The sequence below is a fragment of the Bos grunniens genome, chromosome 15, assembly GCF_055505025.1.
Source record: "Bos grunniens cultivar Pamir isolate PY7600 chromosome 15, Bosgru_T2T1.0, whole genome shotgun sequence".
In the NCBI taxonomy this organism is placed as follows: domain Eukaryota; kingdom Metazoa; phylum Chordata; class Mammalia; order Artiodactyla; family Bovidae; genus Bos; species Bos grunniens.
In genome coordinates, this window is record NC_141179.1 from 84508325 (window position 1) to 84531561 (window position 23237).

The 23237-nt window shown below is 49.1% G+C and overlaps 2 protein-coding genes across 2 annotated transcripts in view; one reads left to right on the plus strand and one right to left on the minus strand.

Moving 5' to 3' along the window:
* Positions 1 to 2428: 2428 nt before the first annotated feature.
* Positions 2429 to 4134, minus strand: LOC147358911 (endogenous retrovirus group K member 13-1 Env polyprotein-like; the record flags this gene model as incomplete). Its single annotated transcript, XM_086341923.1, has 1 exon — positions 2429 to 4134. A coding segment is annotated over one exon (1620 nt), but the record flags the coding sequence as incomplete, so codon positions are not given.
* A 1066-nt stretch (positions 4135 to 5200) lies between these two features.
* LOC147358912 (beta-galactosidase-1-like protein 2) overlaps positions 5201 to 23237 on the plus strand; it is a 31144-nt gene continuing 13107 nt past the window's right edge. Inside the window, exons 1-8 of the mRNA XM_086338236.1 lie at positions 5201 to 5283; positions 6412 to 6510; positions 6597 to 6794; positions 13174 to 13242; positions 17254 to 17349; positions 18695 to 18803; positions 21762 to 21854; positions 22765 to 22846. Coding sequence (XP_086194362.1) covers positions 5201 to 5283; positions 6412 to 6510; positions 6597 to 6794; positions 13174 to 13242; positions 17254 to 17349; positions 18695 to 18803; positions 21762 to 21854; positions 22765 to 22846 — 829 coding nt within the window. The remainder of the gene's footprint in view (positions 5284 to 6411; positions 6511 to 6596; positions 6795 to 13173; positions 13243 to 17253; positions 17350 to 18694; positions 18804 to 21761; positions 21855 to 22764; positions 22847 to 23237) is intronic.

A 23237-nucleotide genomic window follows, 5' to 3' on the forward strand; every position in this document is an offset into this window, starting at 1 on the left:
AACATCTTATATTAACATCAATTTTTGATGAACCAGAGATTTAAATGAAGAAACAAGCTGTAGAAACATTAGAAGAAAACATAGGCACCGTGGAGTAATCTACAGAATTACTGCCATAGAAGATGTTTAGATCTTAAATGGCAGAACTATATAATAAGAGCTAAAATCAATATCAAGTGAGTAAATATTAACATTTAATATATCCATACAAGCAACAATAGACGTTTTGCAGGAGCACATACAAAATGATACACATCCTTCAGAACCCAGGGGACTGATTCTAGAACCTCCTAAGACACCCAAGCCCACAGGTACTCAGGGCCCTCACCATCAGTCCTCCGTATCCCCAGATGTGGAACTCGCAGTCAGACTGTGAAGTGATGGGCATGAAATGTACTCCAAGACATGGGAAGAACACAGCTGGGCAAACAGCTGCGTCCACTCTGTAGGCAGCCTGCACGGAGCTCACAGCTGCTTATTCGCTTTCACTTCCAGAGCAATGTGCAACATGTAAGGGGGTTAGCGAAGCCTGACTACCAACAAAGCTAGTGGAGGTGATGGAATTCCAGCTGAATTATTTCAAATCCTAAAAGATGATGGGTTAAAGTGCTGCCCTCAATATGCCAGCACATTTAGAAAACTCAGCAGTGGCCACAGGATTGGAAAAGGTCAGTTTTCATTCCAATCCCAAAGAAAGGCAATGCCAAAGAATATTCCAACTCCCGTACAATTGTGCTCATTTCACTTGCTAGCAAGGTAATGGTCAAAATCCTTCCAGTCAGGCTTCAACAGTATGTGAACTAAGAAATTCCAGATATACAAGTGGATTTAGAAAAGGCAGAAAAACCAGAGATCAAATTGCCACCATCCACTGGATCATATAAGAAGCAAGAGAATTCCAGAAAAATATCTACTTCTGCTTCATTGACTAAAGCCTTTGACTATGTGAATCACAAGAAACTGCAGAACATTCTTAAAGAGATGGGAATACCAGACCACCTGACCTGCCTCTTGAGAAATCTGTATGCAGATCAAGAAGCAACAGTTAGAACTGGACATGGAGCAACAGACTGGTTCCAAATTGGGAACAAGACTGTGTACTGTCACCCCGCTTATTTAACTTATATGCAGAGTACATCATGAGAAACCCTGGGCTGGATGAAGCACAGGCTGGAATCAAGATTCCTGGGAGAAATATCAGTAGTCTCAGATTTGCACATGACACCACCCTTATGGCAGAAAGTGAAGAACTAAAGAGCCTCTTTGCCAGGGTCCAGCCCCGGCTGATCCAGGGTATTCGAAGCGGGGATGGCGTCGGCGAGGATCAGGATACAATAGCTTCAATTAGATATTAATTAGAGATGTAAAGAGTAATAGAATGAGGATAGCTCAGTAGGAAAATTCAGTGGAGAAAAGAGGCTGAGTAGCTTGGTTTACGCGGGAGACCAATAAAACTTCAAGACAAGAAGTTTGCACCACTTACGTAGGCCACAGGCGTCCTTCCATTCTCCCGAAGGACAGGAGACACTGAGGCCTCCCCGGTCGGATCTTAGAAGCCCAGGCAAAATTAGTAAGCGTGGTGGGTTCTGCGCTCCAGATGGAGACTCAGCCAGTGTGAGTGAGAGAGTACAACATGAGGAGACCAGTATTTCGAGAAACTGATCCCAATTCTTTATTTTCCATGGTCTACTTTTATACACTGAGATGTTAGGCAAAAGTCACGCGGGGTCAGCAGTCCTGACTTTTATCAAAGTCAGGTGCTTCATACAAATGTATACAGAGGTCTTAGGGGTGTTACATATCTTCTGGCCAGGGGGCCTGCTGACAATTTATGACCCTCTCCTTGTGACAGCGGTCAGTCAACCAGGACACTTATTTCTCCAGGGGTGATTATTCTTAAAACAGACGCCACCCAAATAAAGTTACATTCCTATAGGGTGAGGGTGTAGTGGGCTTTAGTTAAGGAAAGAATTTACTTAGCCTAAGGTCTAACGTGATTAATATCAAAGGTTAATACCTATTTCTTCTATATATTCATTAATGTGTGTAAGGGCAGGGGATGTGGAGACTTAGCAACAAACATTGGCTCAACAAATGAAAAACCCTTCACCAATACAATTTCTAATCAGCCCACTATACTTATACTAATGGTTTTCTAACTTTTCTAAGGAACCTGTTTTTAGAAGGTTTAAAGCATCTCGTGCCTCTCATGGTTGGGAGGCTGTGAGCAATCACATGTGGCCGGACGAGCCTCTCAGGCAGGCTAGAGAACCTTCAGAGGAGTTTGTAGGTTAAAACACTCTTGTCCTGCCCAGGAGTTTTTATTAACTGGAGCTCTAAGTTAATTCCTTCTCCGAAAGAGGTGGTGGGGGACAGCCCCCCATAAAGTCAGAGGTGTAGTTGAGCACAAAGTAGTGAAGTAGGCAGGCTCTGGTTATGGGGGTAGATGCTCGAGGATTTCCAGGGGGACTCCTGAGGCTCGATCCCACCTTTGCGTATGTCGAGCCTCCTTCCTCATGACTTTTGCCACGGGCCGAGTGCCTCACTCTGGCCCCCAACATCTCCCCTGTTTTTATTTCTTAAAACAGCCAGATGCAGCTCAGTCATGAGCTTCCGAATGCTCTGCCGAAGAATCCTGACAATACAAGGAAGAATGATTATGAGAAGTAGGATTAGAGCACCAACGACAGCATAACTAGGGATATTAGACAGAATATTTTTTCCAGAAATAAAGTTAGAGAAGGTATGAAAAAAGTCATTAGCTGCTCCAGCGGCGGTAAAATCCAGTCGAAAGTGTTCCAAGGTCTGTATTTGATTATGAAGTTTCCCTAAGTCCAGGCCAATATCAGAACTATTCCAAACACCTGAGATATGATTTTTAATCTTTTCCCGTTCAAAATCTGTCTCGTTTACCTTCAAAGATGTCACGCATATCCACCTGTAATCAGCGTGGCATGTCAAAGCCATCTTCACCTTTAAAGCCTGTAACTCAGTCCCAATATGCATAATTGACTCTTCTAAGGCATCTACTCTCATCTCTAATTCCCTATCTATAGCTTCCTGAGTTGCTAGAGTTAAAGAAACATTTTTAGACATGGTATCAACATATTGGGCAGTATGCACTTGTTGAGTCAATGATATTGCTGCCGCAGTAACAGAACTAATTGCTGCTATTAAAGCTGCTGTTCCTAAAATAAGTAAGCCCACAAACCGTCGCAGTCGCGTTAAATCCTGTAGTTGTTGTAACACAGCGAGACCGTAATTGTCATACCAGTGGGAGGTCATCGTCACGGGTATCATGAGATAGGGTGGGCATCGCAACACCACAAAAGAGCAAACATTATATTGAGGGGTCAAACAGGATGAAAGCATACATTGTTCACAAGTTACCACGTTAGGTCCACCTGAATAATTCATGCGTACATTAAGTTTGTTGGAGTCATTAGTAAAAAGGAAAACATAAGGCGAGGGTAAACAAGCTAAAACAGAATAAGTGGAATCATTATCTGGGTGAGATAAAGAAACGGGGGCAGTAGCAGCAAGGGCTCTCCAAATCTCAGGCTGCCAATAGGTTTTGCTTTTAGCTGTATACGACAGCATAGGAGGAACAAATTGGTTAATATGCCATCTACTGGCTTGTGTAGGCCAAGGAAGAGGAATCCTATTCCAATTCTCAAATCTGCCTTTAAATGTTATCTTGATCAATGGATCCTCACCTGGATTCGGGTTGCTCCAGTCCTGAATAGTATAATTCCCACCGCCTTGTATCCTATAATCGATCCTTGAACTATAAGTACAAGTTGTCCAAGTCGGATACCCAGTACGGCCGTCTATGGTCTTCCACACTTCATCTGAAGGAGCAACCTTATAACACTGTGGATAACCGGGAGGGGGTGTAAAGCGCAGGGTCACATAAGGGTCATGGATCCCGGGCAAGCGGGCCACTGATACCCAAACTACCCGATGACGTAAAGACTGGGAATCTATTTTTGAGGAATCTGTTATAATTATTTTTGTAGAGGCCCCAATGCACCCTTCTTTAGTGGGTGTAATAAAACTCTTTGGATTATTGGGGAAGTTAAAGCAAACAGGAAGATCGTCTATTAATCCCCTAAAGGTATAATTAAAATTAATAGGATACTAATTTGCCACGGGCTGAGTGCCTCACTCTGGCCCCCAACACCTCTTGATGGAAGTGAAAGAGGAGAATGAAAAAGCTGGCTTAAAACTCAACATTCAGAAAACTAAGATCATGGCATCTGGTCCCACCAGTTCATGGCAAATAGATGGGGGGAAAATGAAAACATGAGTTTATTTTCTTGGACTCCAAAATCACTGCAGATGGTGACTGCCGCCATGAAATTAAAAGATGCTTGCTCCTTGGAAAAAAAGGTATGACGAACCTAGACAACATTTTAAAAAGCAGAGACATCACTTTGCCAACAAAGGTCCATCTAGAGAAAGCGATGTATGGTTTTTCCAGTAGTCATGTATGGATGTGAGAGTTGGACTATAAAGAAAGCTGAGCTCTGAAGAATTGATGCTTTTGAACTGTGGTGTTGGAGAAGACTCTTGAGAGTCCCTTGGACTGCAAGGAGATCCAACCAGTCCGTCCTAAAGGAAATCAGTCCTGAATATTCATTGGAAGGACTGATGCTGAAGCTGAAACTTCAATACTTTGGCCACCTGATGCGAAGAGCTGACTCATTTGAAAAGACCCTGACGCTGGGAAAGATTGAGGGCAGGAGGAGACGGGGACGACACAGGATGAGATGGTTGGATGGCATCACCGACTCGATGGACATGAGTTTGAGTAAACTCTGGGAGTTGGTGATGGACAGGGAGGCCTGGCGTGCTGCAGTCCAGGGGGTCCCAAAGAGTCGGCAGGGGCACGCTGAGCGACTGAATAACAAAGCTGCTCTCAGAGCCTGAATCCGGATTTGCACAGACCAGCCTGGAGGGCTGTAGCCAAGCCGGTGGCCCCGCAGGGGGAGGGGCGTGTCCGCCCAAGTGAGGCCTCAGCCCCACCCCCACGGCCTCGCCCCGCCCCGCCGGCCCCACTCCCGACTCCACTTTGGCGTCCGCCTTGCCGGTCCGGCTGGTCTGGAGCCAGAAGAGCTCTGGGCTTCAGGTTCGCTGGCGCGGCCTGGGACTTGGCGGTTTCAGGGTCGGTCTGGCAAGAGCCTGACCTGCCCCGGGGATGTCGCCGGGCCTGAGAGGCGCTCCAGCTGGACCCGAAGTCCAGGAAAGGACCATCCTGCTCTCAGAGCCTCGGGCAGGGATGTGAGGCGACCGTGCCAAGGGGATGGCCGCTACTGCGCGGGGTCCTGGGGGAATGGTGCAGACGGAGGAGAGGGTGCAGGAGAGGGGAGACAGATGCAGGAGGGGTGCGGGAGGGGGAGGGGTGCAGACAGGAGAGACAGGTGCAGGAGGGGGAGGGGTGCAGGAGGGGAGACAGGTGCAGGAGGGGGAGACAGGTGCAGGAGGGGGAGGGGTGCAGGAGGGGGAGGGGTGCAGGAGGGGAGACAGGTGCGGGAGGGGGAGGGGTGCAGGAGGGGACACAGGTGCAGGAGGGGGAGGGGTGTGGACAGGGGAGACAGGTGCAGGAAGGGGAGGAGTGCAGGAAGGGGCAGGGGTTCTGGCACTGGGGGCGGGTCTCAGAGGGAGATGGGTGGGTGCAGGCTGCCCAGAGTCCACAGTGGGTTGGGCACCACTTGGGTCCTGAGAGAGGCCTCAGTGGGCCATTGGTCTACAGGGAGCTCCAGAGGAGGCCCAGGGCGGGGTCCTGGCGGTTTTGGGGTCCCTCTCCTTATGCGCTCCCCTGGGACGGCCTGTTGGGGGAGCGGGTCTAGGGTGGGGGTCATCTGCACTGTGAGTCTGGGGCCTGTCACTTGGAGCTGGGTCCACCCTCCCCATGACCTCCCTGACACCCCCCTGTCAGGTCCCCAGGGACACCCCTCATTGCTAGGTGGGCCCCCATGGCGGCTCCTGTTCCCTGAAGAAAGTCATGGGCCGCGGTGTGGGGGAGGGGTTGGGGGCGGTGGGCAGAGATGACTGGGGCCCAGAGGCCCGGCCAGCCGGTGTTCTCTGCTGGACACTGAGCCCTGAGAGTCACTCAGCTGGAAAATGTCTCTGGCAAATTACCCAAGATGATTTTGTTTATAAAGCTTTCTTGAGGCTTGGTCATCTCTAAAAAGTCAGGGGTGTCTGAAGACCCCATGGTTCAGCAAGAGCCTGTCTGTGCAACCCACCTCCCTCCCAGCAGGAGACCTGGCCTTGGAGTGTCTGGAACCCAGGATAGCTTTGCAGGCCTGCCCGCCCCCAGCCCCCTGGCCTCCAAGGCCTGGCCTCTCCCGGCAGCCACTCCTTCACGGCCCCGGGCCCTGACCTCTGCCCGTCTGGTCTGTCTAGGATGCAGGCCTTCTTGTTCCTGGTGAGGTTGGCGGGCCTCCTGAGCCTGACTTCCAGGTTCCTGGTAACGTCCGCGTTGCAAGAAGGCCTCCCAGAGAGGTGGGTCTGAGGGCAGGGCCCTGGAGGAGAGACCCTCGCGACGGGCCCGCCTCTGTGGGAGTCACACGCCTCCTGTGTCCCTGCAGCGTGGTCGAGGCTCTCCTGAGGCCCTCACACGTCAGTGAGCGGCTTGTGGGTCTGCAGGTGAGGGGCTCCAACTTCACACTGGGGAACATGCCTTTCCTCATCCTGTCGGGCACCATCCACTACTTCCGCGTGCCCCGGGACTACTGGAAGGACAGCCTCCTGAAGCTGAAGGCCTGCGGCTTCAACACCGTCACCACGTGAGTGCGGGCTGCCGCGGCCCTTGCACCGGCCTCCGCTGGGCGTCGCGGGCTCCCGGCCCCGCCTGAGTGGAGCCCGCTCCTGCGCCGTGCGTCTCAGCAGGCTTGCTCCGGCCTGCACGCCGCGGTCTCCTGTCCCGGGCGGCTGCAGCCCAGCGTCCCCTCGGTCCCGGGGGTCTAGGCAGCGGGCCCCACCCTCCTTGGAGAGCTGCCGTGTGGGCAGAGTCGGCCCAGTGATGAGTGCCAGGGAAATCCCATCTCACTGAGAATCAGGCCTGGAGAATGCTGGGATTGTCCTCACTGTGCTCACTGAAGCGAAGAAAGAACAAACATGGCGGACTTCTTTTCCACCTTCCAAGCTTAGAAAGCGCCCTCCGTTACTGTTTGGAGAGCTCCATCTGTGTCCTTTTCAGTGACTTGATTTTTAAAGTGTGAGGTTAGGGAAAAAAAAAAACAAAAAACTGTATTTTAAATATTTGGATTTTAATTTGGCAAATGATGGGGAATGAGGTTTCAAAGCATTTTCCCCCAAATTGTCATAAAACCTTTTACACATCACTTTCCTTGTTTCCTCATTGTGCTGGCGCTTTTGTACAGCGTGATTCAGACACTGAAACTTCACGCACTGTTACATTCTGTAAAACAGGGAACCACTGTGCTACAGACCTGAAAATGATATCCTACCGCGATCAGTGTGACGGCCAGTGAAAGTGTCATGAGCTGGTAAAATCGTAAAACGTTTGTGGTTGAAATAAGACTGCCAAGTTTTGTCTGTTTCAGTGTCCTTGTTTAGAAATATAAAAATTATCACCATTGTTTCATAAACTATAAGACGCTCTGAGTCACTCAAAGCAGAACATTATCTCAGAATAAAGCAGCAGCACAGTGCTTGCATTTTGTAGAAAAGATTGCACTGTCTCTACATATATATATATATATATATATATATACAGTTTTTAAATTGAAGTATGGTTGATCTACAAAAGTTTTTGTGGAAAGTGTTAGTCGTTCAGTCACGTCCGACTCTCTGCAACCCCATGGACTATAACCTGCCAGGATGCTCTGTCCATGGGATTCTCCAGGCAAGAATACTGGAGTGGGTTGCCATTTCCGTTTTCCAGGCGCTCTTCCCCACCCAGGGATTCAACCCAGGTGTCCCATATCGCAGGTAGATTCTTTTTTATCTAAACCACCAAGGTTGTGCTAATTGCTACTCTACAGCAAACTGACTCAGTTATACACATACATAAATTTTAAAATCATTTTCATTATGGTTTATCCTAGGAGATTGGGTAAAGTTCCCTGTGCTATAGTCACTCAGTCACGTCCGACCCTTTGTGACCCCATGGACTGTCCGTGGAATTCTCCAGGCCAGAATCCTGGAGCAGGCAGCCTGTCCATTCTCCAGGGGATCTTCCCAACCCAGGGATCAAACCCAGGTCTCCCACATTGCAGACAGATTCTTTACCAGCTGAGCCACAAGGGAAGCCCAAGAACACTGGAGTGGGTAGCCTTTCCCTTCTCCAGGGGATCTTCCCGACCCGGGAAACAAACTGGGGTCTCCTGCATCGCAGGCAGATTCTTGACCAACTGAGCTACCAGGGTAGCCCTGTGCTATAGAGCACGACCTTATTTTTATCTATTCTAAATGTGATAGTTTGCATCTACTAACCCCAAAGTCCCAGTTCATCCCTCTCCCTCCCTCCCCCTTTTTTTATTAGAGTATATTCGCTTTACGATGTTGTGTCAGTTTCTGCTATACAGCAGCGTGAATCAGCTATACGTATACACTTATCCCTCCCTCCTGAGCCTCCCTCCCACCCTCCATCTCAGCCTCTCGGTCATCACAGAGCCCCAAGCTGAGCTCCCTGTGCTATACCGCAGCTTCCCACTAGCTGTCTGTTTAACACATAGTCATGTATATATTGGGGTTTTTCTTGTGGCTCGGATGGTAAAGTATCTCCCTGCAATGTGGGAGACCTGGGTTCCATCCTTGGGTCAGGAAGATCCCCTGGAGAAGGGAATGGCAACCTCCTCCAGTATTCTCACCTAGAGAATTCCATGGACGGAGGAGCCTGGTGAGCTACAGTCCACGGGGTCACGACTGAGCGACTAACAGTCTCACTTTCTTCACTGTAGTGTGTCAGTCCCAGCCTCTCAGTCCGTCCCAGCCTCTCCTCCCCCCACGCAGCCTGTGCCCACGAGGCCCTTCTACCATCTGTGTCTCTGTTCCTGCCCCGCAATGTCAGTTTTCTAGATTCCATATGTGTGTGTTAATAGACCATATTGATTTTTCTCTCTTGACTTTCTCCACTCTGTGCGACAGACACTGACAACCACTCCTTCTCGTACCAGCACAGCGCTTGTGGTTTGTGATGCCCTTTCATACAGGTCTCTAAATGTGTTTGCCCTGCTTTGTGTTCGCCAGGCTTCCTGGATCTGGGGTTTGACAACTGCCCTTCCTTGGGGTCGCTAAGAGTCAGAGACGACTGAGCGACTTCACGTTCACTTTTCACTTTCATGCATTGGAGAAGGAAATGGCAACCCACTCCAGTGTTCCTGCCTGGAGAATCCCAGGGACCGGGGAGCCTGGTGGGCTGCCATCTCTGGGGTTGCGCAGAGTCGGACATGACTGAAGGGACTTAGCAGCAGCAGCTTCCCTTGGGAAGTTGTTGGAATGTTACTTCTTAGACTGTTTCTTCTTTCCTTTCTCCCTTGAAGCTCCTCTGGTGCTTCTGTCACACCGGTGCTGTCCCACAGGACTCGGATACTCTCCTCCTTCCTCCCGTGTTCTTTGCTCTTTGCAGCTCCGTTTCAGGGTGTTCCTGCCCTGTCTCGGGCTCGCGCCTTCTTCCTGTGGCCTGTGGCAGCTGAGCCCGTCCGGGCGCCAGCCCTTGTGTGCCACTGCTTCCTTCTTATTCTCCGTTTCCGTCTCTGCTCATGTTGCCCACCTTGCCCGCTGTCCACTCCCTCCTTTAGCACCTGAGGCAGAGTTGCTTTAAGTTCTCGGTCTGGTAATTCCACGGTGTCTCCCATGTCGAAGCCTGGTTCTCATCTGCTTTGCCTCCTTAGCGGTGGTCTTTGTTTCTGTCTGTCTTACAGCTTTCTGTCGAAAGCCAGGCACGCTGGCGCGGGCGAGAGGGCCTGGCGCAGCAGGCCTGTGTGTGAGCTGTTACGTCTGTCTGGCGTGCGGGGCTGCTCTGTAACTGGTTTCAGCAGAAGTCCTCTTGTGTCCTTGCTGCTGTCTCCCCACCACCTTTGGCTTTCCCTGGAGATTCCCCCTAAGCAGGGCCTGAATCCTAGAGTGCCTCTGGCTGTAACCCCTTCTGTCTGGGAGCCTGTAGACGCGCTGCGAGGGGAGGGCGGAGGCCGAGTGCCGTCGGCCTCGGTGGGTCTCTGCCCTGAGCTGACCATGCAAGGCCGGCTCTGCATGCTTCTCTTCCTCCTGGTGGTCGTATCGGGAACGTCCCCTGCAGCTCTGGCAACGGTACTCTCGGCTGAGGGCGGGCATTTGTCAAGGACAGAAGAGCCTGGACATGCTTTAAAATACCCACTCTCCCCTAACCCCGTGGGAAGTGAGAGGGATTTGTCTTAGACCTTCACAGTGAGAACCCTGGGGCTTCTGCAGGTTTTGACTCTCAAGCTCATCAATACAGAGCCTCCGGTGAGCCATCACTTACAGAGAGTGCTGCTACCAACCCTGGCTCCGGCAGCCAGCTTCAGCCCTGGCCATCTGCTCTGAATGAATGTCATCAGCTGTGTTAGGAGCCTTCTCAGAGAAGCAGGGCCAGCAGGTGGAGGGCGGGTGTGGGCGGTGTGTGTGGGTGTGCAATGAGAAATCCCAGGATCTGCGGTTGGCGAACTGGAGCCCCAGAGCTAGAATGGTGAGATTCCAGCCCGAGAGATAGCAGGTATTGGGGGAGGGGTGGTGAGCCCTGAATGCAAGCTCAGCAGTCAAGTGCTGTTGGGGTGGGGGGGCACAGGGTGCAGAATGTTACCTAGCACACCCTCACTGGTAATGTTCAGTTCAATCACTCAGTCCTGTCCGACTCTGCAACCCCATGAACTGCAGCACGCCAGGTCTCCCTGTCCATCACCAACTCCCAGAGTTCACCCAAACTCATGTCCATCGAGTCAGTGATGCCATCCAACCATCTTGTCCTCTGTTGTCCCCTTCTCCTCCTGCCTCCTCCTGGAAGAATTTTCCACAGTTTGTTGTGATCCATACAGTCAAAGGCTGTGGCGGAGTCAATAAAGCAGTAGATGTGTTTCTGGAAGTCTCTTGCTGTTTTGATGATCCAGCACATGTTGGCAATTTGGTCTCTGGTTCCTCTGCCATTTCTAAATCCAGCTTGAACATCTGGAAGTTCACGGTCCACATACTGCTGAAGCCTGGCTTCATTGCCGTCTTCACTTTTACAGTCGCATTTTCTTGAAGTTCGGCGTGTGTCCAATGCATAAGCGCTGCGCTCCATGAGCTCAGTCGCATGAACATGCTCCTATAGCCTGGCCATGTCAGGCCTCAGAAGCTTTCCCATCGCCTGCAGCCAGGGCCACCCAGCAGAGGAGTGGCGGAGCTTGTGTTACAACACATGCATCACTTTGGCCTCTTTTGAACTTTATGCACCTGGAGTCGTACAGCCTTGACTCTTGTGTCTGATCTTCTGCTCAAGATCTTGTTTGTGAGATTCCTCCATGATCCGCCATATTTTAGCTTGTTCATCCCCATCACTGTGTGTAATTCCATCAAAAACCACATGGTCTCACGTGTAGTTCGGGTCCAGTTTTCCGTATTGATTTTCTGTCTGGATAATGTGTCCACTGTTAAAAGTGGGATATTGAATCATTTTTTTAAGGATCTTGGATTTGTTCCCTAAGTTCTTATAGAAAGTTCTTTACTTAAATTCTAACTTGTCCTCTTTTCTAACAATAACGCGCCGGTCCCACAGAATCTTACCCTCATATATCTACATCTCCCCTTTGTGCCGGGCCGTGTCATGTGTCTTACTGTTTTAAACTATGAAATTCGTGATACATTCTTTTCCTGGTTTGAACATCTGTTTATATTTGAGATAAATTTAAGGTGACAAAAGTGTCTTCTTCATTTACGCGTCCGTTCACCTCTTGTTGATGCTCTTCATTCCTTGGTGCGGATGACTGTTCCCACCGGGTGTACGTTCACCTCTTGTTGATGCTCTTCATTCCTTGGTGCAGATGACTGTTCCCACCGGGTGTACGTTCACCTCTTGTTGATGCTCTTCATTCCTTGGTGCAGATGACTGTTCCCACCGGGTGTCATTTCTTTCTGCTGAGAGACTTCCCCAAGTCAGCTGATCATGAATTATCTTAGATTTCATTTCTTTGAGGAATATTTCTCTTTCATCTTAAATTCTGAGGGATAATGTCACTGGGTAAAGCACTTTAGACTGATTTTTTTGTTGTTTGGTGCTTCATTTTCAGCACTTTAAATATGTTTCTTTGTTATCTTCTGACTTACACATTATCTGATGACAAGTCTTCTGTAGTTCTTATATTTTTTAAATAATTATTTGTGTAATTTCTTGTTTTCCTCTCTCTGGTTGCTTTTAAGACTTTTTCTTTGTCATTGCTTTTCAGCTATTTGCTTCTGATGCATTACGGTGTCGATCCCCCCACCCTCCAACTTGTGGTTCATTGGAGTTCTTGGGACTGTAGGTTTATAGTTTCCATCAATTTACCAAAATTTGGTAAAACTTCCTATTTCTTCCAATAATTTTATCTCCCCTTTTCCCCTGGGACTTGGACTTCTTGATAAGATCCCACATATTACTGATGCTTTGTTCATTTAAACACTTAGTGTTTTTTCCTGTTTTCCAGTTTGGGTAATTTCTTTTGCTCTATCTTAAAACATCCTGGGATCTATTCCTATTTCTGTTCTGTTGTTAGTATTGGTGGTATATTTTTCATTTCCTGCTCTTCATTGCATCTAGAGTATTTTTGATTTCAGATATTATATTTTTTAAAATTTAGAAGTTCTTTGGAATCCTTTTTATATCTTCCATTTTCTTCATTATGGTCATGCTTTTATTTACTTATTAAAGATATGGTATATGTTTGTTATACCTTGTTAATATTTTTTTTTTGCCAGTTTCAACCTATATGTCATTTCTGGCTTTATGTCTGTTGCTCAATTTTTTTTTCTGGATTCCTTTGTTTGTTTGTTTTGGAGAGTGAGTTTGGCACACCTAGTAAACTTTAAATGGATATACTGGGTATTGTGAATGCTGTACTATTGGTTGCTGGATTTCATTTTGTATTCATTTAAATAATATTGTATAATCTAATATTATATAATAGTAAAATACAAAGTTTTTACATTTCTCTTTTTTTTCTGTTTCAGGCATGTTCCTTGGAACCTTCATGAACCAAGAAGAGGCCAGTTTCACTATAGTGGAAACCTGGATTTGATGTATGTTTCCTCTTTAAGTTGCTGTTTCTCTGGCTCAGAGACAGGAGTTTGACTCTGTAGGGTCAGATGAAGCAGGAGTCACCTTGCTTTCCCTTTGAGAATCCCCCGGAAGCCCTGATAATTCCATCCCCCAGTGGCAGCCCCTTGAGCAGGGAGGCTGTCGTCATGGGTGGAGCCCAGACCTCAGTGCTGCTGTGCATTTCACTCACGTGTGGCTCGCAGAGCATCCCTGCAGCTCTAATCTACCGTGGGGACCCCGCTGTTCCACTTACAAGAGGAAATTTCTGAACTATAGTTTGTAGGAGTTGTGAGACGTAAGACAGAGTAATTGTTCAAAACTACGTATCTCCCACCCGCTGTGTTCATAACTGTCTTTGATGCTGGAGACACACAGACTATGTGCTGTGCTATGGAATAAGACTGTCTATCAGGCACTTCAGTTCAGTCCTCAGTCGTGTCCGACTCTTTGCAACCCGATGAATTGCAGCACGCCAGGCCTCCCTGTCCATCACCAACTCCCAGAGTTCACTCAGACTCACGTCCATCGAGTCAGTGATGCCATCCTGCCATCTCATCCTCTGTCGTCCCCTTCTGCCCCCAATCCCTCCCAGCATCAGAGTCTTTTCCAATGAGTCAACTCTTCTCATGAAGTGGCCAAAGTATTGGAGTTTCAGCTTTAGCATCAGTCCTTCCAATGAACACCCAGGACTGATGTCCTTTAGGATGGACTGGTGGGATCTCCTTGCAGTCCAAGGGACTCTCAAGAGTCTTCTCCAACACCACAGTTCACAAGCATCAGCTCTTCAGCACTTAGCTTTCTTTATAGTCCAACTCTCACATCCATACATGACCACTGGAAAAACCATAGCCTTGACCAGACAGACCTTTGTTGGCAAAGTAATGTCTCTGCTTTTGAATATGCTATCTAGGTTGGTCACAACTTTTCTTCCAAGGAGTAAGTGTCTTTTAATTTCATGGCTTCAGTCACCATCTGCAGTGATTTTGGAGCCCAGAAAAATAAAGTCTGACACTGTTTCCACTGTTTCCCCATCTATTTCCCATGAAGTGATGGGACCAGGTGCCATGATCTTAGTTTTCTGAATGTTGAGCTTTAAGCCAACTTCTTCACTCTCCTCTTTCACTTTCATCAAGAGGCTTTTTAGTTCCTCTTCACTTTCTGCCATAAGGGTGGTGTCATCTGCATATCTGAGGTGATTGATATTTCTCCCGGCAATCTTGATTCCTACTTGTGTTTCTTCCAGTCCAGCGTTTCTCATGATGTACTCTGCATATAAGTTAAATAAGCAGGGTGACAATATACAGCCTTGACGTACTCCTTTTCCTATTTGGAACCAGTCTGTTGTTCCATGTCCAGTTCTAACTGCTGCTTCCTGACCTGAATATAGGTTTCTCAAGAGGTAAGTCAGGTGGTCTGGTATTCCCATCTGTCTCAGAATTTTCCACAGTTTATTGTGATCCACACAGTCAAAGGCTTTGGCATAGTCAAGAAAGCAGAAATAGCTGTTTTTCTGGAACTCTCTTGCTTTTTTGATGATCCAGTGGATGTTGGCAATTTGATCTATGGTTCCTCTGCCTTTTCTTTTTTTTTTTTTAATGGAATTTCTTTTTATTATTTTTTTCATTAATTATTTATTTATTTATTTTTTAAATTTTATTTTATTTTTAAACTTTACATAATTGTATTAGTTTTGCCAAATATCCTCTGCCTTTTCTAAAACCAGCTTGAACATCTGGAAGTTCATGGTTCACGTATTGCTGAAGCCTGGCTTGGAGAATTTTAAGCATTACTTTACTAGTGTGTGAGATGAGTGTAATTGTGTGGTAGTTTGAGCATTCTTTGGGATTGCCTTTCTTTAGGATTGGAATGAAACTGACCTTTTCCAGTTCTGTGGGCACTGCTGAGTTTTCCAAACTTGCTGGCATATTGAGTGCAGCACTTTCACAGCATCATCTTTTAGGATTTGAAATAGCTCAACTGGAGTTCTATCATCTCCACTAGCTTTGTTCGTAGTGATGCTTCCTAAGGCCCACTTGACTTCACATTCCAGGATGTCTGGCTCTAGGTGAGTGATCACACCATCGTGATTATCTGGGTCATGAAGCTCTTTTTTGTACAGTTCTTCTGGGTATTCTTGCCACCTCTTCTTAATATCTTCTGCTTCTGTTAGGTCCATACCATTTCTGACCTTTATCGAGCCCATCTTTGCATGAAATGTTCCCTTGGAATCTCTAATTTTCTTGAAGAGATCTCTCGTCTTTCTCATTCTGTTGTTTCCCTCTATTTGTTTGCATTGATCGCTGAGAAGGCTTTCTTATCTCTCCTTGCTATTCTTTGGAACTCTCCATTCAGATGCTTATATCTTTCCTTTTCTCCTTTGATTTTCGCTTCTTTTCTTTTCATAGCTATTTGTAAGGCCTCCTCAGACATTAGAGGGAGGCAAATAGCAGCTGAGGACTCGTAACCCAAACTAGGGGAATAGCCCAGAGCGGGTAACAGCAGAGGGATAGCTCCAGTACATTAGGACCCTGAGCAGGAGTTTGTTAGAGGGTCAGGCGTGATTTCAGGCATAAGGTGCAGCAAGGCCACAATCGGAGCAGTCAGAGGTGTGGGAGGACGGACATGAGTTAGACTGACGTTCCTGCTGCAGCGAGGGAACCCCGACGTCATCTGTCAATAAAGATCTGTTCTCATTAGGGAAGGTTTAAAATAGATATTCACAGTGAGTGTGCCTTGCTCTTCCAAGAGAGAACCAGGGCTTCTGGGTCTTTCCCTTTCCTAGCTTAAGCGTCGCCAGCACCTAGCTTTCAAGCCACCGCGCCTGCCCGCACTGAGCCCGCCCACACCGCGCCCGCAGCGGGAAGCAGGCGGAGAGGGGTTCTGGCAGCAGGACCACTCGCTTCTGCTTCTGTCCTGGTGGCTTGGGATCAGCCCGGCTCAATGCAAGGCGCAGGATGCGTAGGTGAGCACGTGCCAGGGAGGAAAGGAGCGGGCCCTGGGACTAACTTCATATTTTCCTGGAATGGCAGTAACGCCATCTGACCCTCCTGCTGGTTCTGAGTCGAGGAAACGTCAGAAAGTAGATCTGGGGAGACAGTCAAGCTTATCTTGGCCCGTTTTGTGTGCTGTGCTGCAAAATTTGAAATCTGTTCCGAAGGGGCTATGAAGTAAGTCACTGGGAGAATTTTACGTCGGGAAATTCAGGAAGCTCATGTTTGCATGCTGGTGGTATTTTTAAGAGGCAGAATAACATAGTTAAGGTTTCTTTTCTGGAGGCGGATTGTCTTTTAACTCTTCAGTTTCCCAAGAATGTGGCCTCTGACTCCTTAAGTGCCCATTTTCTTATCTGTAAAATGGAGGTGATATTGATACCTATGTGATAGAGTTGACAAAGAAATTAATACATTTGCAGAGCTGAGTGTATTGAGTGCTGATGCTGATACTCGGTACACATTACTCCAGTGTTTGTCGTGGATGATTCTATTCTGCCGACAGTGCCTGGAGCGGCATCGGAAGAGAGGCGAGAAGGAGGGAGGGAGGAAGCCGTTGGAATAACTCAGGTGGATGCGAGTTCTTTATGCAGGGTGGTAGCGGTGAAAACTAAGAGGAATCTCACATTCAGAAATATTAACTGCAAGGAATGAACCTGATTAGAGGCAGGCTGAAAGTGGGAGATAAGGAAGGAGGAGCCAGCGTGGTTCGTGAGGGCGGGTCCTGGTGGTGCCCTCGTGGGGACAGGAGGCTCAGCGCTGGTCCAGGGGCAGCCAGCCTCTGGCTGGGATTCCTGTGAGCTGCCCTTGGGGCCTCTGGACTGAGGCCTTCGTGTGGAAGAAGGCCCCGTCCCAGGGTTCTGTCTCCGGCAGGGACTTCTGTGAGCAGGCTGGGAGTTGGTTCCACCTGTCTTAACCGCAGGAGAAGAGGCCTCGGGGAGACGCAGGGCGGCGGTTCCAGGCTCCGCTCTCGGTGACTGCTGCTGTTGCTCCCCTCCTCAGCGCTTTCATATCCTTGGCGTCAGAGGTGGACCTGTGGGTCATCCTGTGTGTCGGCCCCTACATCGGGAGCGACTTGGACCTCGGAGGCTTGCCCAGGTGAGCCACGGTCGCACCCCAAGCCTGTTCGCCCGCAAGTCGGAGCAGAGGGTTTTGCTCAGTTTCCTAGGTTTTCTAGATTTCCTAGGTCCACACCTCCCGCCCCTTCCCCGCTTCAGGACCTAGAAAATGCACTTTAGAATACTGAGAATGGTACAGTGTTTGTTTTTTTATAAATCTCCACCTCATCCTTGTGGTGCAGAGGTAGAATCCTTCTTTTCCTTAATGAAAGCTACTGGCTAATCGATGTCATGTAATCAGTATCTTTATAAGTTCTAACTTTTGTGATGATACTAATAATAGCACAAAATTGGATTGATTATTTCTTTTCAAAGAGGGTCTTTTTTCTTATCATTTTTAAATGGTAGTACAATGTACATTATATGAAATTTACCATTTAAAACTATGCAATTTTGTGGCAGTCGAGCGTGTTAAAATGTCACCACTATCTTGTTCCTGAACGCTTTTTGCCACTCAGAGAGAAAGCCCTTGCCCGGTCACCCCCATCCTGCTCACCCCCAGCCCCTGGCACCCGTTACTTTCCTCTCAGTTTCTGTGGATTTGCCTAGTCTACACACTTCATATAAATGGAATTATACCCTATGTGACCCTTTGTGCCTGGTTTCTTTCTCTTGGCATAAGTTTTTTTTTTCCTGCTGTGCCATGCAGCTTATGGGATTTTAGTGACTGAGCCCAGCACAGAGTGCTAACCACTGGGCTGCCAGGGAAGCCCCTCCCTTGGCATAATGTTGTCAAAGTCTGTACATGATTTAACATGAACCAATTCCTCATTTTTTAATGACCAAATAGTATTCCATTAAAAACATTTTTTAAAAAACTCTGAAACATTTTTATAAAAAATCTCATACCAGACTAAGGTTTGGCGAGCTTTTTTTTTTTTTAAAAAGGCCAGATGATCAATATTTGCAGCTTTCAGGGAGCACAGACAGTGTCTGTTGCGAAGTTCTTCTCTGCCGCTGCCTCAGGAACACAGCTGTGATGACGTGTAAGCGAAGGGTGGGCCACGTGCCAATAAAACTTTATTGACAGGAACAGTCAGCAGCTCTGACCTGGCCTGTGGGCTGCAGCTCAGCAACTCTGCCCTGGTTGCTTCCACATCTACAAGCCTCAGTTGCATTTCGGGGCAAGAGGTGGCCGTTGAGGTGTTGAGATGTGTGGGACAGAACACAGACAACTTTTTCTTAGAGATGGGTTAGCACCTCAGTGTGCTGCTCCAGTCTGGCCATGTGAATCTGGGCTGTTCATGTTCTCCAGCCTCAGATGCATGAACGTCTCTGTCTGCTGTCTCCCACCCCAAGGCTGAGTCTCGCCTTTTCCCTCCTAGCTGGTTACTCAAAGATTCTCATATGAAGCTGAGAACAACTCACAAGGGCTTCACAGCAGCAGTGAATCACTATTTTGATGACCTGATTCCCAAGATTAGAGGATTCCAGGTAAAACCTGATTCCCCATCTCTGTGACCAAGGGAAGTACTTGCCTGAATTGCCTTCCTGGGCAGGGCTCAGCCTACTTTCTTTCACTCATAAGCAGGAAGCATGTATAGCAGCTAATTCCAGTTCCTTATTTAAGAAATATGCTTCTTTTCCTTTTATGCCTGTTCCTCACCTACTGTCTTACTGGGATGCCGTTTCCTGGCAGGATGCTGGGAACCACGCTCTGTATATTTTTATGTCTTCTTTTTAATGACAGACCTCAGAATGTCTTAACTTATCTGCTAAAGATAGCTACGTGTCAGTCTTTCACAAGTGATAGATGATGCAGATGACCTTAGGTCAGTGATTTTGTAGAAACTGCAATTTGTTTTTTTTTTAATATCTCTCCCTCTGCAACAAAACCATGGTGTCATACACATTCATTATTTCAGTAGAAATAGTATGCCACCATATTGCTGCAAGGTTTGGAAACTACACGAAGGGCTGTATAAGTAGGTAGCAAATGAGCAGAGGGAAGGAACAAAAGATATCTATTAGGTATCGAGCTTTCTATTGGGCTTCCCTGGTGGATGAGTGGTAAAGAATCCCCATGCAATGCAGAAGCCATAGAAGACTTGGATTTGATCCCTGGAGGAGGAAGTGGCAACCCACTCCAGTCTTCTTGCCTGGAGAATCCCATGGATAGAGGAGCCTGGCGGGCTACAGTCCGTGGGGTCACAAAGAGTCAGACACGACTGAAGTGACTTGGCACACGTGCATTTGGTGTTTACGGAGCGTATTTTATCCTCACAGCAATCCCTGGAAAGGGATGCTACTGTAGGGGTAGCGACAGGCCTGGAAATGGCCAGCAAGGCTTCAGGTCGTGTGGATCTTCTTGGGGCAGAGCTGGCTCCTGACTCTGAGCGTGCCCTGGGACCAGCAGACGAGGTGCCGGTGGCTGCAGGGCCATCCGTGTGCAGCTGGGGACGGAGATGCAGGGGCGGTCCTTTGCGGCCCTGGAGCTGTGCTGGCCAGGGTGGTAGCCTCGGCCACCAGTGGCTATTTCAGTTAAAATCTATTAAAACTAAATAAAGAATTTAGTTCTTTATTCATACCATACGCAGTTCAAGTGCTAGGTAGCCACCTGTGGATGGTCACTACCACACTGGACGGTGAGAGCAGAGAACATTTTCATCATCAAAGAAAGTTCTAGCACAAATTAGCACACTCTCGGCACCCCAGATCAGGACATTCCCCATCTTGGAGCGCTTGCAAGACAAAATCAGTAATCAGAAGGTTGCCTGGTGAGCACAAAACCCGGAGCCGCAGAAGTTGGGGGTCTTACCCTTTGAGCCACCAGGGAAGCCACCCAAAAAGTTGTTACTTATTTTTTGCTGTGCCACACAGCTTGTGGGGTCTTGGTTCCCCATCAAGGGGAACCAAGGGGTAGAACCTGGGCCACAGTAAGGAAGGCCTGGAATCCTAACCGATAGGCTGCCGGGCAACTCCCAGTATCGCGGCTTTGTTCCTGTGTGTGCTGCTCTGTCACTGAGTCATGTCCAACTCTCTTGCAATCCTGTGGATCGCAGCCCCACCGGGCGCCTCTATTCATGGGCTCTTCCAGGCAAGAACATTAGGGTGGGTTGCCATTTCCTACTGCAGGGGATCTTCCCAACCCAGGGATCGAATCCACGTCTCTTGCACTGGTAGGCAGACTCTTTACCACTGAGCCCCTGGGAAGCACACAGGTTTGGGAAACTTTTAGGCTCTTTTCTGCCCACTAATCTCTAGTGCAGCTGGTTCCGCTCTGCTTGCCGAGTCTATCCCACTTCAGCTCTCCCTGCCCAGGCCCTCCCAGGCCACAAGCACAGGCACTGGTGTGTAGACGCTTCCACCCACTGGCACACGGTCCTGGGAGCTATCTGGCTTCTTCCTTTCATTGTTGGTGTGTTGTCTAATTCTGAGGGTGCAACGCTCTTTTTCTTAGTCTTGCGTGCCAGGAGGAGACCTTCTGGCGGCCACGTGTCTCCAAGGGCAGATTGCAAAGGGCAGAGCTGAGTGTAGTGAAACTGACTAGGGTAGGACATGGCAGGTGCGAGGGGCAGGGAGAAAACACGACCGCCAGGCTGGTGAGAGTTGCAAAGACAGGGCTGACGGAGCCTGTGAACATCGCAGAAGGGGGTCGGCGGGGAAGGGGGAGGAGGAGGCTGGGCGTGAACTGAGAGGGCAGAAGGGACTGGATCCCACATGATCCTGGGACTGGGGAAGAGGCGGCAGGGGGAGAGGAGCTCGAGGAGGCTGGCCAGTGCAGAATCCAGGAGTGGTGCTGCAGGAGGGAGGGCTTCCCGGAGGAGGAGAGACTGTTGGTGGAGAGAAGTCAGACCAGGATGAAAAGGGATCGCATGCATTTAGCAAAGAGAAGGTCAGGGTGGAATGCAAAGGGCGGCCGCGAGACCACAGTAGAGGACAGGGTCACGAGTGGTGGGCTGTCGCGGGGCGTGCAGAGCTGCTGCACCGTTTGCCCACGAAGGGAGACCACGCGGGAGGGGAGGATGGGGCCCTGTAGCGGTGACCGGGCAAGTGAAGACAGGGGTGCAGGGACGGAAGCAGAGCGGGTCCCCGAGGGGGAGTGACGCGTGCCCGCATGGGAGAGGGCCGCAACCCTGCTCCCCTGGTGCCCCGGAGGAAGGCTGGCCGGAGGTCTAAGCCTGTGCTTAAGGTGTTGGGCTAGGGGAGTTGGCGGGCGCTGCTCCCTGGGGGCACTGGGGAAGGCAGGGTGCTGGAGGCTTTGACCCCACGAGGCGGCTGCTGACAGTGATGGAGACTGCCCCCACCGCCGTGGCCCCGGGGCCAAGTTTAGGAGCGGGTTATTTTCTGTGCCACTCTGAACGTGCGTGTGCAGCAACAAATTGAGAAAGTCAGTCCAGCCTTTCCCCACCGGCTAACTCATCCTCAGACTCTCGTCTCCTTGACCCCCAGTTCCAAGAAGAGGGTCCCATTATTGCCATGCAGATGGAGAATGAGTACGGTTCCTATAATCTGGATAAAAGATACATGCCGTATATTAAAAACGTAAGTGCCCCATCATTTTCCTCTGTCTTTACATACTTTTCTCACTTTGCTGATTCATGGAGCAAACATCCTGAGCAGCTAAGCTCGCAAGGTACTGTTCGGGATGCAGTGTTTGTTAGCAACGGATGCAGAACTTTCAAGTGTCAAAGTCTCACAGTGAGAACTCTGTAAATCTAAGCCCTTGAAGTTCATGAATCAATGCTGTGCCCAGCTGGGGGCTTCCCTTTGTCTTTTTTTTTTTTCAAAGGACAGAGAAAAGTTATTTATTCTAAAGAGTTTGTAGTGTTGACTTCCAAATAGAACAGAGTTTTAGTTTTTGAAAACCAAAGAGAAATCAGAGGATGCCTCGGTTGTAGCGAAAAGACAAAGTCGCACACTATTGTTGTGCTGCTCTTCCGCACTGGATGAGGCGACGGAAGTGCAGCTGGTGTTTCCACGCTTTCCCCCCAGACGGGGGCCTGGCACACCTGCATGACTCTGACGTAAGCACAGAGTGACTCACAGTAATTTTTCCTTCTGTGGATATCACAGATCTTTTTGGTTGGTGTTTGTATAGTACAGGCTTTCCCAGCCTTTCATCTTTGATTTTTCTGTATCCACGTACTTCAGGTACATACTCTGTATATAATTAGAAGAATTTGTTTTCCTTAATCCATTATGAAAATTCTTGTCTTTGGAATGTGGTTGGTGTCCATTCCAGGCCGTTGCATTTAAGTCCCTTTTGGCTGATGGTTGCATTTAAGTCCCTTTTGGCTGTTCTCATTGAACAGCTTACCAGCAATAGGAGTGGGGGGTGGTGAGGCCTCCTTCCCGCCCCTCAGCTCATTCTGGTGCTCCGACCCTCGCCTTCTCCTTGGGACGCGCCCCCCAGGGCCATGGACCACAGTTCATCTTCCCGACTGTCCCACAGGCACTGCTGAGCAGAGGGATCAAGACGATGCTCATGACGGCGGACACGGGCCAGGGACTCCTGAAGGGGCACACACCGACCGGTATGCACGGCGGCTTTGCCGGCCTCCGCCGCCCGCTGAGTCTGAGGGTCTGTCTGAGGCTCCGTTGCCCCATTTCCCGGGCCAGGCCGTGTCCAGGCGCCCGCGGCCCCGACATGAGGAACCAGGGCCCTGCTCGCGGCCCCGCATCTCCCTGCTGGCCTCCGGCCCCGGGGCGCAGCGGAGGCATCTCTGCCGCTGTTCTGGGCCAGGCCCGAACCTCCGGGAGAGAGCAGGGTTCCAGAGAAAGTCCTGCCCTAGACCTGCCCCGGGAGCGCGTGGGGCGGAGAGTCCGGGCATAAAAGCCACGAGGAAACGTCAGGAGAGTTACAGGGGGAAACATGGGTGGGCGCACAGGACGGAGGAAGGGTCACGCGAACGAGCTGGAGAGCGG